The 19,481-nt window shown below is 43.9% G+C and overlaps 1 protein-coding gene across 1 annotated transcript in view; it reads right to left on the minus strand.

Moving 5' to 3' along the window:
* Positions 1-18,922, minus strand: part of Aprt (adenine phosphoribosyltransferase) — a 35,430-nt gene extending 16,508 nt beyond the window's left edge. The window contains exons 1-2 of the mRNA XM_080266797.1: positions 18,843-18,922; positions 959-1,196 (exon numbers count right to left, since the gene is read on the minus strand). Of these exons, the coding sequence (XP_080122923.1) occupies positions 959-1,196; positions 18,843-18,922 (318 nt within the window). The remainder of the gene's footprint in view (positions 1-958; positions 1,197-18,842) is intronic.
* Between the last annotated feature and the right edge of the window lie 559 nt (positions 18,923-19,481).

Consider the following 19,481-nt stretch of genomic DNA (forward strand, 5'->3'; position numbering starts at 1 on the left):
CTAGGTAGAGGCAGGATGTTGTTGTAAAGGGTTTAACAATGTGTGGTATTTGTTTTATGTCCCTAGGTGTGTTATGTGTGTCATGTAATGACAGGTGTTGTGTACTGGCACAGGCATACACAAAATTGCTTCCTTATTGAAGTAGTCTGGACTTCAGAGTCAGTGTAAATGAGCTGTGGGAGTGGTTTTGGTCCAGCTAGTGGTGATGCATAGGCTGCTGTTCAGTATTGTTTGTAAAGTGTAATAGTCAGTATTAGACAGGATAGAAGCCCTTGCCAGGGAGACTGTCTAATGCACTGTATGTAGAGTAAAGGGAGTATTTCATTTTGTCGTCCTAAATCTAGCTCTTTAGTTGCCCTAAGTGCAATGAGTCAGTGGTCTTGATGACTTGTACATGGTGCTTGAAGATGAGTCTGGTGTCATATGTCACTCCAAGAATGTTAGTGGAGGTGGTGTGTGGCACACTTACATTGTTAAGTGTAATGTGAGGGGAGTTCCTGTGGTCATATTTACTGCTGCCGATGAGTGTGGTGGTGGATTTGGCTGGGGCAATCATCATCCTATCATTCTCAACCCAAGTCTACGGCATGCTGTGGTAGCCCTGTTGCAGTGTGCAGGCTGGGTCTGCAATGTGGTGTGTAGCTGGTAAGGTGATGTCATCTGCATATGAGGCAATGTTATGAGTGGCTGAAGTGTGAGAATATTGTACATGTATCGGTTGAAAAGTGTGGGTGAGAGAATGGAGCCTTGTGGAACTATGTTGTGGAATTTGGTGCTGTAAATAAGGGAAACTGCCAAATCAGCTTCATTGGTAGCACAGAAACTTTAATAGGCTATTTTTACAATTTACCAGTACTGTAGATGACTAAAATGACTAGAAAAAAAAAAAAGCAACAAATAACAAGACCTTGCTGTATATGCACCCTCAGACTGTACAGAAATAATCAGTGATACTAACTGTCCCATATTCCAATTCATATGACACCTGCTTCACTTGTCCTGGTAGTTTACCCTTCTTTCTCACTGGTACAAATGGAACTCCCAGAGCCAGGGCGAGTGGTGTGCCGAACAGGAAGCCTCGAGACTCAAGCCCCACGACTACCTGCACCCCAGGACATGCCTTCCTCACACGCTCCTCCATAATTGCTATCAGATCACGGAACACTGATGGTTCAGCCATCACAGAAAATATATCCCTGGGGAAAAAGACACAGGCATTTACAAATAAAAAAAATAGTAAGCATATTAGGTTTTGGTTATTTCAAGAAAGTCACAACTGAATGATAATTATTGCTTTGCTTATAATTTAGCAACTGTCACTATTATGGGGAAAAAAAAAAAAAAAAAAAAAAAAAAAACTTGTCTACCTACAAGGATAACCTACAAAATTTTTGCAAGCCCGGGCTCTTGCTAAAAGACTCCAGTTTAATCTGGTTACTTATTCCCCCCAGTGCCTTAACTTGCAATGCTTTGGTTTGAAGCAATTCTATTTCATCTTGCCATAAATACAGTACTGTGTATCGTAAAATTACAGTAGTAAGTTACAGAAACAAGATAAGGAGAACATGTGAAGTTTACCGGTGTAGTTAAATGCCCTCATGAACATGTGAAGTTTACCGGTGTAGTTAAATGCCCTCATGAACATGTGAAGTTTACCGGTGTAGTTAAATGCCCTCATGATCATTGTGACATTTTTTTCTATAAAGTCTTCCACCACAAGCAGTTGACAGCTCCAGCCCAGTTCATTAGACAGTCTCAGAGGCAGGTGGTGATAGATGAAGTAAGAAATCTAAAATAAAAGCCGCTCAGTATCATATACTGCCCTACTTGTACCCCCACCAAATCCTTTAAGTAATGCTCCTCTACTCTTATATGTAGAAACCTTTACAACACACTGGTAGTACTCCAAGTATGCTAATCTATCCAGAACCCACATGCAGTAGTTTTAAATGTCAGCAGCTAAAGACTTGTATCAGTGAGCTCAGGCTCGGTGCCAGCCATAATTCTCATCTCAACTCCTCGATCAGGCGCTAATTACAGCTTCACCCACTGTGGTTACACGATCTTAGTAGCACGTATGTAATTGGCTTCGTAAATCACACCACTTACTTCATGGAGGGGATGTGTAAAGTAGTGACACACTAAGACCACATTAAAGAGACCTGACTGGACTAGATTACCAAAATGAAATCTTCTGGAATCAACCTACCTAATCAGAATCAGACTGAAACCAGACTGGGCAACTAATTCTAGTTTTTCCCTTAAATATATCGTGTATATTGTAGTTTCACTTTTTCCCTCAACCCATGCTCCCGAAAAATTAGAAACTGACTGGATTTCACCAGAAATAGCCCACTGGATCAGATTACCAAAACTAGTTCCACATGAAACAGCCAACAAGATCTCAGTTACTATAACCTGACTGAACAAAATTACACTGGTTTACACACACACACACACACACACAAAATCTGAGGCAAGCATGTGAATAGGTGTTTTTGACTAAATTTGATATGCTTAATTCAAATTTCTAAACAGTTTTGCTCTGTCACCTCTAGTTTTTTGCTTTCACATATCCCATTTTTTATAATGCATACATTTATAATGCATACATTTGTGCTGGGAGGGGGTTGGTGATAGCCAATACCCTCTTCAGGCATAAAATGATCCACAGGTATACATGGCGAGTGATGAGAAGGGTGGGTGGTGAACTGAATGAAAGGAAGGCAATGATTGATTATGTGTGTGTGGATGAAAGGATGCGAAGATGTGTAAAGGATGCAAGAGTGTATAGAGGTTGGGGGAGTGGACTTTCTGACCACTACTTGGTGGTGGCCAGAATTAGGATGCAAGTAAGATGGAGGAATAGAAGAAGGGAAAGACGAGAGGAAGGAGTAGTTGCAAGAAGAGTGGAAAGGTTACAAGAGGATGAGAAAACGGCAGAGTATAAGAGAGAAGTGGAGGAATGATTGGGCAAATATGAATTGGAGCAGATGGGAGACGTGGAAGGTATGTGTAAGATATTTACAGAAGAAATATGTGCAGCACTCACTTGATGTAGTGCTGCCTACTCCTTCCTTAGTCTTTATCATTCTTTTTCTGTGCCTGTCCTCCTCTCTTCCTATTTCTCACCATCATCCACTCACTTGATGTAGTGCTGCCTACTTCTTCCTTAGCCTTTATCATTCTTTTTCTGTGCCTGCCCTCCTTTCTTCCTATTTCTCCCATCTTTCCTGTCACTTCTTATTGCTTTTCTTTCCTTTACAGGTGGCTTTACATTGAGTGACAAGCCAAATGGTTTCCTATAAGCCAAGAAACCATTTACAACGCTGGGTGGTAACCATATAACCAAACCATACGTGCTCCCTACGTGTCAACAAGTGGGTTGGTGGAGGGTTAGTGCCCCTCCCCGTAAAACAAATAACTCAGAGTCAAATGGCCACCCCTTACGGGATTATGGCGTCTGGCAATAGATAGATAGATAGATAGATGTGATGTGGTGTGTGGAAGGAAAAAAAGACGGAGGGGGGTGCAAGGAACAGCGTGGTGGACTGAAGAGGTGAAACAGGCTGTGGCACAAAAGAAGAAAGCATACAATGAATGGATGAGAAATAGGGGCGTGGATGAAGTTGAGAGGCGGAAGAGAGAGTTATATGTGGAAAGGAAGAGAGAGGTGAAAAGATTGGTAAGAGAGAGTAAGAAAAGAGTGGATGAGGAATTTGGAAGGAATTTGAGTGTAAAGTGGAGGGACTGTAAGAAAATGTTCCGGAGAGAAGTGAAAAGAGTAAGACAGGGTGGAAGTGAAGTTAGCAGGGGAGTGAAAGATAAAAATGGTAGATTACTAGTGGAGAAGGGAGAAAAAGTGAGCAGATGGAGAGAACACTTTAAGGAGTTGTTGAACGTAGAGGATGGAAGTAATGCGAGTATAAGTGGCTGGGGAATGGCTGGGAGAAGGAGGGAGGTGAGAAGACAGGAAGAAATCAGTAGGATAGAAGTTGTGGAAGCAATGAAGAAAGTTAAATCGGGGAAAGCCCCAGGAATTGATGGAGTGTGTGGTGAAATGCTGAAGCATGGGGGAGAGATAGTAGTAGAATGGATGTGGAAGATGTGCAGATTGGCCTGGGAGGAAGGTAGAGTCCCGGAGGATTGGAAGTCAGGTATAATTATTCCCTTGTACAAAGGATAAGGGGAAAAAGAAGTGTGTGGTAATCATAGGGGCATTTGTCTTCTTAGTATAATAGGAAAAGTGTATGGTAGGATACTTATAGACAATGAGTTAGAGAAAGAACAGAGAAATTAGTTGGAGAAGAGCAGGGAGGCTTTAGGAAGGGAAGAGGTTGTGTAGATCAGATATTCATTCTTAGATCTTTAGTGGAAAAGTTTCTAGAGAAGGGAAAGAAGTTGTATGCGGCTTTAATGGATTTGGAGAAAGCATATGACAGGGTGGATAGACAAGGATTGTGGAAAGTGTTAAGAATATATGGAGTAGATGGGAAGTTGTTGAATGCTGTGAAGAGTATGTACGATGGTGCGAAGGCTGCAGTGCGTGTGGATGGTGAACTAAGTGAATTTTTCTCTTTGAAAGTTGGTTTGAAACAGGGATGTGTCATGTCTCCATGGTTGTTCAATCTGTACATGGATGGGGTAATAATAGAGGTACAAGGTAGGGTAGTGGATGTTGGAGTGGCCCTGGTGAGAGAGGATAGTGTTTGGAAACTCCCTGTATTGTTGTTTGCAGATGATACTGTGTTGTTGAGTGAAGAAGAAGGGGAGCTGCAAGGCTTGGTGGATGAGTTTGAGAGAGTGTGTAAGAAACGGAACCTAAAGGTGAATGCAGGGAAGAGTAAAGTGATGGTCTTTGAGAGAGGTGAAGTTAGTGAATGTACAGCGAGGTTGGATGGTGAGGAATTGGAAAATGTGAGTACGTTTAAGTATTTGGGTAGTGTGATGAGTAAGGATGGAGGTTTGGAGGATGAAGTGCTTGAAAGGGTACAGCAGGGAAGAAAGGTTGCTGGTTCCTTGAAAGCAGTGATAAGAAACAGGGAAGTGAGCATGGAAGTGAAAAAGTTACTACATGACAGTATTGTGATACCAACTCTAACGTACGGAAGTGAAGCTTGGACATTGTTGGAAGGACACAAGTCAAGAGTGAGAGTAGTGGAAATGAGTTATTTAAGAGGAGCCTGTGGAGTCACGTGGAGAGACAGGCTGACGAATGAGGATATAAAGGAACGTTGTGGTGTGGATGTGGATGTGATAGGAAGCGTTATGCACTGAGGTGGTTTGGCCATGTGGAGAGGATGGAGGGTGAAAGACTGACGAAGAGAGTGTATATGAGTGAAGTGGAGGGGTAAAGAGGGAGGGGGAGGCCGAGGATGAGGTGGAGGGATTGAGGCGTCTGGCAATAGATAGATAGATAGATAGACATTTATAATATAATGAGTTTATTTCATATATTAAAATGGCATATTACAGAACGAAACAAAACAGACACAGAACACTGACATAACTAAACATTACCATTACTTGGATATAAGCATATATACACACCATAGTACTACAGACAGGGCCGGTCTTTCCTATACGCTCACTACGCTCAGTGTGTAGGGCCTCCGATCACTGGTGGGGCCTCCCGTCCTCAGGATGTGTATTATAAAAATAAATAATTATAAAAAAAAATAAAAGTACGTCGAGAATGGTTCTTATATTGATTAATTGGTTCCACGTGCATGAACGTTGTATAAACAATAATAACTGAATAATTGCAGGCAAAAATTACATTAGTCTTTTAGAGTAACAAAAAATAGTGGTAATTAGAAATTTGATTAGTGGGATTTAACATTAAATTCTGGTGACAATACTGAGTGCTGCACTGCAGATCAGCAGAGCGCCTGTCACGCTGACTGTTGCTGTCAGTCAGGAACTGACATCGAAGCGTAAACATCTCCCAGGTTTGATAAACGAACAAAGAAAAGGCTACATGAGGAAGCTCATGCTAACCGTAAAGGTTAGTATTATATTATTTAATATTGCCACTCATCATGAGATTGTAGGCTACTGTTTTTCTAATATCGAAAGTGGCTAAACTGACCAAACTTTACTGTTAACGTTCCTGACCGATGTTTTATGGCCGTACTTTAAAAACTAAGAGCCAGTATTGACGAAGGTATCTACACAGAGTTATACATATAGAGTGCGCCACCCTGGTTTGAAAGTGACGCAACCGGAAGTGGCTCAGCGGCCATATTGGGATGCCCAGTCTCACGCTCAATTCAAAACAGGTAAGATGTTCTCGCTTCTCTGTGATCAGGAAATAAAATAAATAAATCAATCAATCATTTCCTGTGGCACCCCACGGGATGCATAGGGCCTCAATGAACTCTCTCCACCAATATTTGTCTCTTGCCATCTCCTTCACGTCCCACCAACACTCCTCTCCTGCTTCTTTTTTCATTGTCCTCAACCAGGTTTCCCTCGGCCTACCTCTACCTCTTCTTCCTCTAGCAATCCACTCTGGCACATCCTGTATTAAACTACCTTCTTTTCTGTATATGAGCCCCAGCCACTTCCAGCGAGACAGTCTCACATATTCCTTAACTGGTTCCACTCTCGTAATATCCCTTACTCTTTCATTTGTAACTCTGTCTTGCCACTTTACCCCAAGAATCCTTCTCAGTATTTTATTCTCAAATCCTAATACTTTCTGATCTGTTGCAATTGTACTGTACCATGACTCATGCCCATAAATTAAAATTGGTCTAACCATGGACTTGTAAATATATTCAAGCACTGCATCAACTTCAAGAAGAGGAGGGCCTTCATTTAGGAAATAAACTCAGGGATATCCATCTTTCATGGCACACTCAAAAGATGAAAGTAAAACTTGCTCCGCAAACACTGAGTTCTAGTGTAGCTGATGCATTAATCTTCTGTCGGGATTCATTACATCTCCCACAGTTTAAGGATTGTCAGGGTACAGTTAAATTTCTGCAAATGGCCGATAAACTTTTTGATGTACTGAACTCGAGAAACAAATTTGCTAGAGGAATGAAAGCAGCACTTCAACCTGAGACAGAAGTAGTTTCAATGTCATTCTTAGATCAAGCATTTGCTTATCTAATGACTATCACTAATTCTGATGACATCCTCATGTACAAAACTTCTAGAAAGACACCTTTCATTGTTTTTTTGGCTGCCATTAAGAGTGTTCAGGCACTTTATAAACAGTTTGTAGGTGTAAATAAGCCACTCCAGTACTTTCTAACTTATAAGCTGTCACAGGATCACTTAGAACTCTTTTTCTGTGCAATTCGAGCATCTGGTGGCTTTCGAAATAACCCTTCTGCGTTAAACCTCATGGCAGCATACAAGAGACTCCTTCTGAGGCATGAAATAAAAACGTCAAACGGGAATGTCTCTGCACAAGACCTCACTGAAGTGCTCACATCTGCAACATCTAGCAGTGTCATGAAGAAAGCTTTAGAGGATAAAACTGAAGATATTATGATGGCAAGAAGATATGATATTCCTCGTAGTCCTGCCCAAGAAGATCATGATTATGTAGACTGTCCAAACTTTACAGATGTGTCAGATTATAAGGAAGCTGCAGTAGGTTACATTGCCGGATATGCAGTTAAAATGGTAAAGAGAAATATTTCATGTCCAGACTGCTTGTCTGCACTTACAGCAACAGAAATTAAGAACAATGATAAAAGTTGTGCATTGATACTGGTTAAGGACAAAGGCGGCTTGATAAAGCCCTCTATGAGTGCTGTGTCTGTCTGCAAATCCACAGAGAAAATATTTCAGAAAATGTTGAAAAGTCATGACAAAGAGCTACGTAACATTCCCAGAATTTCCTCTCTAGTTGCATATTCTGTATTGAAAGAGACTGGTAGCACTGCATTTAAAACACATAATTCCCATATGTTTGAATGTTCACCTGATAATAATCACATTTTTTCTCTTATTAAAGCAGTGGTGCTTGCATATTGCAAGATACGTTTGCATCATCTTGCAAAAGCAACCACTGCTAAAGTAAGAGGCTGTTATGTTAGGAAAACACTAAGTTAGTATTATTTAAGAACCAGTAAGTGAGGGCACTCACCATCCACTCAATTAATGTAATGCTATTAATGAATTGGTATATGTTCGCTTCTAATCGTTGATTTTTGTGTATCCAAAGTAAAATGGTGCGTAGAGACTAGGTAAGGGGACAGGGAATAACTTTTCTTCTCACTTCATTCAGAGCGCAATAGTAATGGAGAAAAGGCTTAAAATAGCTAAAGTAATTATATTGATAACTGCTCTATCTATTTACATCAGGATATAATGCAAAAAACACTCGGGAAAGGTTAGTATTTGTGAATAATGATGAGCTGTACGGGAAGGTCGGGACTCGGTAGAGTGGGCATCCTAAGATGGCCGCCGCCCCGGGCCCGCTGGCTTCACTTATCGCCCATACCACAACACAGGGACGCGCGCTCTATATGTATAACTCTGTGGGTATCTAACGTTCTCGTTTTTCGTACCATAAATTTGTTGTTCACGCTAGGCGTTCGTCACCTGGTTATGGCGTAAAATAGTACTGGAATGTGATAGGAGGATAAACGCCACAAGAGACCTCCCCCCCTCCTTTCAATCAATCAATCATTTCCTGTGGCACCCCACGGGATGCATAGGGTCTCAATGAACTCTCTCCACCAATATTTGTCTCTTGCCATCTCCTTCAGGTCCCACCAACACTCCTCTCCTGCTTCTTTTTTCATTGTCCTCAACCAGGTTTCCCTCGGCCTACCTCTACCTCTTCTTCCTCTAGCAATCCACTCTGGCACATCCTGTATTAAACAACCTTCTTTTCTGTATATGTGCCCCAGCCACTTCCAGCGAGACAGTCTCACATATTCATTAACTGGTTCCACTCTCGTAATATCCCTTACTCTTTTATTTGTAACTCTGTCTTGCCACTTTACCCCAAGAATCCTTCTCAGTATTTTATACTCAAATCCTAATACTTTCTGATCTGTTGCAATTGTACTGTACCATGACTCATGCCCGTAAATTAAAATGGGTCTAACCATGGACTTGTAAATTTTCACTTTAGTATGTACCGAAAGCATATTATTATTCCAAACAGATTTCAACATTCCAACAGCTCGCCAAGCCTGTCTAATCCTCTCCTCAATTTCATTGTTTAATGATCCATTAGATGATACAATCGTTCCCAGATATTTAAAGTTTTCTACATTCTTCACCACATTATTCCCAATTACACAATCGATTTGGTTCTCCACGTTCATATTAATAATTTCAGTCTTTCCACAATTTATTACCAATCCCACTTTTTCTCCTTCCTCCACCAGACAATCGAGCACCCTCTGCATCTCGTAAATACTTCCGCAAATCAGTACAATATCATTAGCATAGTCCAAATCCATCAGCTTCTTATTCTCTTTCCAGTTAATTCCTGCACCTGTTCTCCTTACAACCTTTTTCATAACATAATCCATAACCAAAACAAACAATAATGGCGAAAGAACTCCTCCTTGAATCACTCCTGACCTAACTTGAAATGGATCACTCAAAGAACCACCCACCATTACCCCACAAAAAGCACCTTCATCAGGCTTCCAATAATATTTACAAACTTTTCTGGCATACCACAGAATCTCACAATTTTCAACACAGCTCCACGTGAAACACTATCAAACGCCTTTTCAAAATCCACAAAACACATGTTAAGTGGCACCTTCATCTCATTAGCTTGTTGCATTAGATGCCTTACAATAAAAATCTGATCATTACAACCTCGACCCTTTCCAAATCCCGCTTGTTCCTCTCTCAAAATTTTATCAATTACTGGCTCTATTGTGTTCAACAAGATTTTGGAAAAGACCTTTGCAACTACAGGTGTCAAAGTTATCCCCCTCCAGTCGCCACACACACTTAAATCTCCCTTTTTTGGTATTTTTATAATCACTCCATTTTTCCACTCTTCTGGAATTCCACCATTATCCCAAGCCACATTAAAAAGTTTCAAAAGTGCATTCATCAACTCGTCATTTTCCACCTTAAGCATTTCAGGGAATATTCCATCCTCACCTGGAGCCTTAAAATTCTTTAACTCCTTTATAGATTTTGCTACCTCTTCCTAAGTTATATCTCCTGTTTCTATCTGCAAATCTCTCTCGGCTGGCAGAATGTCCTCTTCAGCTGGGATTGGTCTATTTAGAACATATTCAAAGTGCTCTTTCCATCTTCCTTCCATATCCAAATCTTTAGTCATCAAATTACCATTTCTATCTCGTACAGGTACTTCCTTCCCTCTCTTTTCAGTCCCAGTTAACTCCTTTATGGCCTGATACGCTGCTCCCGTGCTCTGACCGTCATTCCCACTTAATTCAATTTCTGTCTCCGTCGCCCCACCATCATATAGTCTCCTCCTATCACGTCCAACGAGTCTTTTTACTTCAGAATGTAAACTCCAATACTTTGCTCCAAGCACTTCAACTACCTGGCCATCAACATGTTGTTCTTCACTTATCAACTTAGCCTCTTTCCTTTTCTGAACTACATTCCATGTTTCATCTGACATCCACGCCCTCCTTCTCGCTTTTCCCCCTTTCTTAATAGTAACCTTAGCACTCTCATGCAAAACCTCTCCTACCTCTCTCCACATTTGATTAACATCACTGTCTTCAGATTCCATCAATGTCTGCAGGACTAGAAACCTGTGTCCACATTCGCACCGAAACCCTTCCCTCGCGCCCTCATCACTCCTCAGCTCATCAAAATCACAATTATTACCTCCTGTACAATTACCATGAACGCCTCTCCCAAGTTTTATTTCAATCTCTGACACAAGTTGATGATCACTACCTACACCTGCCCCCCTCCCCACGCAAACATCTTGCAAACAACTCCCATGCCCTCTGCTAACCGCAATGTGGTCAATCTGGTCACAATATTTACCACATGGTGAAATCCAAGCAGCCCTATGCATTTTTCTATGCTCAAAGACAGTTCCACCAATTATAAGGTCACTTACCAAACAAAAGCTCGCAAGTCGCACCCCATTCTCACTTCCCACACCAACACCCTCCCCACCCACACAATCTTCAAAGCCATCCCTACTACGGCCAACAATCGCACCAAAATCACCAATGCAAACCAACACACCATGTCTTGCCACTCCATTCACCACATCCTGCAGCTTCTCACTAAAGTCATCCTTCATTTCATCAGCAGCCCCATTTGTCGGAGCGTACCCTACAACCACACTGATATCACCATGGTCAGATTCTAAGCGAGCACAAAGCAAGCGCTCATTAATTGGTTCAAACTCACATAGTGCCTTGCAAGCATCTCTACTGAGCAGTAAGCCTGCTCCTTGGTAATGATTTCCATCACTCCTACCAGAAACCAACATAGTAATACCATCTTCCAAATTCATTTTATCAACTCCAAGCAACCTCGTTTCTGTAAGAGCACAAATATCCATCTTGTATTCCTTGAACACTGAAATAAGTTCTTCCATTTTACCAGCCTGATTGAGAGTTCGAACATTCCAGTTTCCTATTCTTAAGGTTCTTTTTGTGGATTTATGAACTTATTTTTACACCGTGGGATTCTTAGCACCCCCTGCCCACTTAAGGGCTGCACGGAACTGAGGGCCATTGCTTCGTCACCAGAGTTCATAAAGATTTCTTAACCCCTTAAACGCGGCTGTGTACGCCCCCCCCCCCCCCCGCTGTGGCGGGGTTGTAGCGGGGTCTGAGTACCTGTGGGAAAATATTTGCCAAAAATCAGAGATTAACCCTAGAGCATTGAAATTTTTATGGCATATAGTACTTACATTCAGCTTTCTCCTGAGACACATGTTGAGCCTTCGTGGACTACCAAAGGACTTGTGAAGACTTGCAAAGTTGGGTAACAAAGTCTTCACTTTCACACCTCCAGAAACCCGGTTTTCTTTCTACCACAGCCTCAATCTGTCACAGTACACTTTATACAACAACGTACAGGTTGTTTGGAATCCGTATTTGTACAATAAGCACTGAAAATAAGGCTATAATGAACGGAGCGCACGGCCGACATGCAGCGCGGCGGCGATCTTCCCGTCACTGATGACATTTCCCTTTTCACGGCTAGAAACACGTATACTACATTATTTTCCATCATAGTACTTCGCAAATGTTCACTTGTCACTATTACGGCCATAAAAATCACTGTCACTGCCAGTATTGTGAATCGGGATTGAGGAAGACCACCGCGGCGCGAGTTTATTCAGCCTTACGGCAGGCACTTTACTCTCGCTCCGGTCGGCCACTCGCACTTCATTTCTATCGCTCACTTTCACTCTAGCTGTCCCTTTTTTGCCGTATTCATCAGTGTCACTGTCCATTGTTATAAAAATAATATTTTCTACACAACAAACTGTCACTGTCAGAACATAGAAGAGGAATATATGCTTTCAACTTCAAACACTGGAGTGACTGTCACTCGCAATACTTATATTATTACTATGTACAATTATTTACACAAAAAAAACACTGTCACTGTCAGTGCTTTTACAAGTACATACACTAATTTACACTCATCAGACTGTCACTGTCAGTACGTTAAAGAAAACTAAACACTAGTATCACTGTCACTCTCAGTATTATTTCCAAGGATCTTACCCTTATTTTCAATATCTAGTCAGGCTGTGGTAGTCAAAGAAACACGGGTAAGCACAGAGGGGAATTTTGCACTCTTTGCACTGCAAGGAGGTGCGCCTAAATGTTCTGTCCTGCCTGGTAGTATGGCTGCACACATGACACCTCCTCAGTGCTTTTCCCCTTTTGGCAGTGGCAGGCAGTGGCTCCAGGCGGTGTCGCTGAAGGTAGTCCTGACACTGTAGGCGGTCTGGAGGTGTCTGAGGGTGGCGCTTGGGACCTGATGCCAGTACCTGTCCATAATGCTGAAGCAGCTGGTAGACACAAGTCTTAGAAAATCTTCAGAGAGAGTAGTTTGCTGGCTTCCTGTTCTTGATCTTATACAGGATGAAGGCGTTCAGCATGCACATATCAATCAAGTGCAAGAACACCTTCCTGTACCAGCGACGATTCCTCCTCAGGCAGTCTATCTCTCCGATCATCATGTCTGACTTGTCCACCAACCGCATATTGACGTTGTAGTCAATGACAGCATCAGGCTTCATCACAGGCTCGCCAGTCCTTCTGTCGACCTTCCCTGTGGCCAGCATTTCCCCCTTGTGTACTGTGGTGAGCACATTCACGACTCTCTTATCATGCCACCTGATCGCAAGCGTCTTGTCAGTTTTCTTCAGGTGCACGTCTCCCCGCTTTGATTTTTCAGCCTCGGGGAAGGCAGGGTAGTGAGCCCTATTGCTCCTGACAGTGCCACAGGATCCGACGCCGTGTTCAGAAAGGTACTTGGCGAGTTTAGGAGCTGTATAGTAATTGTCCGTATACAGGACATGATTCTCGCCAAAGTACTTTTCCAAAAGCACTTTCACCACAGAACCAGAGAATCCAAGAGGGTCAGTCTTGTCCAAATCGACATTGCTGGCGGTGTAAATCATGAAGTCTAAGATGAACCCCGTCTTGCAGTCGCACAGCACGAAAAACTTGATTCCAAAGCGGTGCCGTTTGCTTGGAATATACTGCACAAACCGAAGACGGCCCCTGAACAAAACCAAGGACTTGTCAATCACCACTTTCTTGAAAGGGCGCAGGAACCTCGTAAACTTATCCTTGATCAAGTTCAGGATTCCCCTCACTTTCCATAATGGGTCAGTTCAGGAAGGCTCATCATTGTTCGCGAAGTGAAGGTAAGTCATGAGCTGCCTGAAACGATCGCGGCTCATGTATTTATTGAAGATTGGTGTGGGGCAAAGATCGTCTGAACTCCAGTATTCCTCCAGCTTATGTTTCCAATTGTGGGGCATCAATAACATCAACCCAATAAATACAAAGAATTCCCTGATCGTTAGAGGCACCCATGATGCCATCCGCGATGTGGATGGCGTTGCAGGCTCACCTTCTCCTTCACGAACTGCAGCAGATTGCCCCTCGTACCTGTTCGTCTCGGTACAAATCTGCTCCATTACCTCGTTGTCAAGGAAGGCCAACAGGTAGTCCAAGCATTCACCATCCTCTTGGACAGGGAAGTCAGCCTGAACTCCACACCCACTGTCATCAAAGGGAAGATCTTCCGGCAAGAAATCTGAGCCCTCTGACCACACGAAGGCATCAAGAGTGCCCTGCCTAGGCTGGGAGGTGCTGGGGGCGGCGGGGGGTGAGGCAGGTTGTGTGGGAGTGGGTGAGGCAGGCGGTGAGACAGTGCATGAGGCAGAGGCTGTCCTAGGTCGTGTTGGTGTAGTGGTGGTGGTGGTGGGGAGATTATCAGAGGGTTCAAGGTCACTCACGGTGGCGTGACTGGCGAGTTGCCTAGTGCGAGTTACCTTATGAGCTAGCCTTACACTAGGGGACAAAGTTCTAGCCCTACTACCACGAATACTGGGCCTACGGAAACCTCTACTACGTAAAGTTGACTGTCTACTTCCCTTCCGAGGTGGTGAAGGCGACTCAGAAGACTCAGGAGACAGGGCAGCTGAAGAGGAGGACGAGAGAATGGGGCTGGGAGTGCGTGGCGGGCTGGCGGTGGCGTGACGTGGCGTAGGGGACAATGGCTGTGAACCGGGGTCACCACTCCTTTTCCTCTTCGCCCCCTTTCCATATTCTAAGCCCCTTTTCACAGGAGCCTTGCCTGTTGAGGTGCTTGGCACAGAAACAGTCACTTCTGGCACCTCAGACTCAGCACTCGACTGCATGTCCGACTCTGCCAGGCTTGACAAAACACCGACGTCACTCCCATAATCCATCGATGCTTTCAATAATTCATTGGCTATTGCAGAGTCACTCAGTCCCTTAGCAGTTCCTGGTAAGGTTTTGAACGGGGTGGAGGTCACAAAACCCTTTTTCGGAGGGCTGGAAGGCACAGACTCGGAAGAGCTTGAATTTGACATGGTGTCACCTTGGAAGATTCGCGTGGACTGACGCTAAACAGGGGCAAACCGCGCGAAAAAATCCTAGTGTGACAACTGGGGAAACAAGCGTTTCCAAATAGCATAAAGTGCTTGCGAAAGGACGGCGCAGATTGACACGTATGAGCCGTCCGCGCGCTGCCATATCGCACGACGAGGGAGGGCCGCGCATCGGTGCGTGGGTGGGTAAAAAAAATGAAACTTGGCAACAACCGAGGTCAGTAGTACAAAGGTCAAGTGTGCTAAACGTAGCTCAAGGGTGGCGGTACTGATAGACAATACCAGCTGGAGCCTGCTTGCCCGCGGTTATTCAAAATTTACTCAAATCGCAAACGCGACGATCCACCGTTATGTCCTTTGGGCCGACCGTCGCAAAAGCGACGATCCGCGTTTAAGGGGTTAAGCAGTAAAATATTTTACCCTGGAGCCAATGCCAGTGACTCGCAGGAACCAGACAGTGGTGAGAGGAAATTAACTAAATGAAAGTAAAATGCACAGGGTTTGGACAGACAAAGTACAAGGGAAAGAAAGAGAGCAAAAAGAATGTAGATAAAAGTGTCCCTTTCAGTCGCCTCTTACGACAAGCAGGGAATACTGGGGAAGTATTCTATTCCCCTTTCCCCAGGGGAACCCCCTCCTTTAGTATAACAAATTTAAATATTCACAAATATGGTAAAGGTTTTTCCATTTATAAACACTGAATAATTCAGGAAGAAAATTTTCCTTGGCAGGCTTAAATATATTAGAAATACAAGGCTGTTCATAAAATTTTACAAGACTAAACATTTCCATAACGAATACGAGTAAACAAAAACTTCCATGGTGGCGTCGTGGAGCGTAATATTGGAGTTAGGACATTAAATTATGCATACTAAATTGTATTTATAGTTTCACACAAAGTATCATTATTTTTTTTTATTCAGAGAATACAAGCTTATGCAGTGCTAGTTTTTTACTTTACATTGCTCAGGATAGGGGTATAACTTTGGTGAATATAAGGGTAGGGGGAGAAATGTAAATAAGAGTTGGGGGGGGGGGGCCTCCAAAGGGGATCCAGCGTAGGTCCTCAGAAAAGCTAGGACCGGCACTGACTACGGACAGTCAGAAGTGAGTTTTTTTTGGATGATCTGGTATACTTTGCCTCCGGGATGTCGCGCAGGAGCATCCAGCAGAAGTCCCCCATCATGCTGGGGTTCCACTTGCTTTGGTAGTTGCTCTCCATCTTAGAAATATCTTGGTGGAACCTTTCCCCATGTTCGTCACTTACTGCTCCGAGGTTCTGGGGGAAGAAGTTGAGGTGGGAGTGGAGAAAGTGAGTCTTGAGAGACATTCGGCACCCCACATCCTGATAAGCCTGCAACAACTTCTCAACACGCTCTTGGTAATCTAGTGTCCGTGCGCATAAGCACGACGGCCTTCAACCTTGGAAACCATCTCCTTTGGAATTTTCATACTGAGGGCTCGCACCTAGGGGACAACCTCCTCCTGGTGTGCCTGCTGAATCTCCATATTGAGGAGCTCCTTGTTAATGAGCTCCTCCCTCTGGCTGTCCAGGACCTCCTCCACTTCTCTTCAACCTCTCTGAAGCCCATCTCGTGCGACAGTTACACTATGTCCTGCTGCACCAGTTCTACTGGCAGTGCTCACACACCCTCAGGGAAGCTGGTGAAGGGGTGTACACACTTTGGCCACAGCTTGCGCCACATACCGTTCATGGTGGGCTGGCTTACTTCCCTCTATGCAGCTGCGATGTTTTTGATGATGTGCCATATATTACAGCCCTTCCAGAATAGCTGCACCATCACCATGTCGTCGCTGTCACACGCCCTCCCCAACTGCTGCATAATGCGGCGCAGGTAGTGTGCCTTGAACGTCGCTATAACCCCCTGGTCCAAGTGTTGCAATAGTGACATGGTGTTGGGGGGTAGGAGCACCACTTCTATGGTACTTGCTCAGTTCTTCATCACAGGAGGATGGCTGGGCATGTTGTCCACCACCAAGAGAAATCTATTGGCTAAGTTCTCCCTGGAGGCCTACTTCTTGAGGACACAAGAAAGGCAGGAGCGAAAATAGGAAGAACAGATGTCAGGCGTCAACCAGGCCTTCTTGTTTGATTTCTAAATTACCGTCAGATTCTTCTTAACATACCCACCCACAGCCCTCAGGTTTTCAGAGTGGTAGACTAGGAGCAGCTTTAACTTCAGGTTACCCTCAGCGTTGCCCTCCAGCAGCAGTGTTAAGCTGGTCCTTCAAGGCCTTGAACCCCAATGCAGACTTTTCCTCTATTGCAAGATATGTCTTGGAGGTCATTCTCTTAAAAAAAAAAGCCTAGTCTCATCAAAATTCAAGACCTGTTTCGCACTGTAATCACCCTCCACAATGATCCACTTAAGCCTGTCAGGGAACACTGCCGCTGCCACCGCATCTGCACTCACCACCTCACCAGACATCTTCACGTTGGGCAAGCTTGCCTGCTTCTTAATACGGTCCAACCACCCATGACTGGCATTAAAGGTTCCACTAACATCGTGTCTCATCTTGAAGTCGTCCTACAGGAAGAGAGCCATTGTTCACATGATTGCCTGACTCATGGGCACCTTCCTCCTCTCCTGATCTTCCACCTACATGCGGAGCATTCGCTCCAGCTCCTCTATCACACACTCTCTCTGGCGGGTGACACGGCAGCCACGATGGCCTATCCTTTCTTGATGATCGTCAAGACAGTTGACTGGGCCAGGTGGAGAGCCAAGGCGATAGCAAACATGCCCTCGCCATTGTTGTGGCACATAAGAATATCTAACTACACTTAAACAGACAGAGTTTTATGAGGGTGCTTCGTGGGAACATCACAAGCAGGTAGCTTACCACCCCAACTAGGGTCACCATTACCACCACCACCACCACCACCACCACCACCACTGGCCCCACCAAGTGCAATGCCCTTACCAGACATGATCATACTTAATTAGGCCAAAATTAATACAAAATCGCAATCCATGCACATTTATTATCACTGCCCTACTCAGGGCACTGTTGGGACACAGTTATGATGCACTGAGATAACCATTTGCATTTTATTGGTGATAAGACACGATGTGGGGTAGGCGAGCGTACAGGAGATCCTCACTCGGTGACGGGCAGTGCAAGATGAACGATATGGGTGCACGCGGGGTGAGTGACGAGTCCGGGGCTGCATGAGTGATTCTGCGCATCCTCGTGGGCAGGCGGGCAAAGCTGCCTGCAGAAAACCACATGATTCAAACTTTTGGCTCATCTCTCCCATTAGATACATTGCAGGGCACATCACAAAACTGGGGCTCAGCCATCGTTAGGCGGTGTACAGTGGTATTTATACCCCCATCATTAAGCTGGGGTATCACTTATCGAGGTATCACATATCAGGGTTTGACTTTATAAACTTATGCATACATGCTTAAAAAAAAAAAAAAAAGTAAAGGTTGGGCAGACACCACGAGGCACTTTGCCGTGGTGCTCACCCCCTCTGTAACAGGCATTTGAGCCTGTGGTGGGTTATTCACCCAATACCCTGGGATACATGGCCACTGCATCATCCAGGTCACCACAATTACTTCCCCTAGGTGTTATCCTAGATACTCATTTAACTTATCTCACCCACAAAGGGTGGATGGATACTGGAGTCGAGTGGTGCCAGCTGCCTGTACCAGGATTCAAACCCTGGTGCTAATGGGATGGCAGCTTTGCAGTCATCAGTGTTAATCATTCAGCCACTGCAGTAGTAAAAAAAAAAAAAAAAAAAAAAAAAAAAACTTACCTAAATACTATTCCAGGTTTAGGAAAGTCCTTATAGGCTGCAATATTTCTCGTGATCTGCTCTACCCGTTGGTCTGCCATGCTGGTGACACAAAGCCTGGGTTGAAAATTAAAAAATAAATTACTGGACTGTACTGAAACTCTAGGAGAGAATAACTGTCAACTATTCACTGTCCAGATAACAAATGCAGTAACTCCTTTTTTTTTTAACTTAATGCTGACAGACACTACATTGTTCATAGTTACAGCTGTGACCTGATTTCCATGCCTTACCCAATCACTTGAGGTAAATGTCCATGTTTTAGTGAGTTATGGGGTGTTCGTTTGCTGTAGTTCATACAAAGAGAGTGGAAAGTTTACAAGAAGATGGAAAAAAGGCAGAATATAAGAGAGAAGTGGAGGAGTGACTGGGTAAATATGACCTGCAGCAGAAGGGGACATGCAAGATGTGTGCAAGATATTCACAGCAGGACTCTGTGCAGTATGTGAGGTGATGTGTGGGGTGACGAGAAGATGAAAGGGGGTGCAAGGAACAGCATGGTGGAATGAAGAGGTGAGACAGGCTGTGGCACAAAAGAAGAAGGCATATAGTGAGTGGATGAGAAACAGGGGTGTGGAAGAAATTGAGAGATGGAAGACA

Source organism: Coenobita brevimanus, chromosome 22 (assembly GCF_032717465.1).
Source record: "Coenobita brevimanus isolate Jiangsu-jjx chromosome 22, ASM3271746v2, whole genome shotgun sequence".
NCBI lineage: Eukaryota > Metazoa > Arthropoda > Malacostraca > Decapoda > Coenobitidae > Coenobita > Coenobita brevimanus.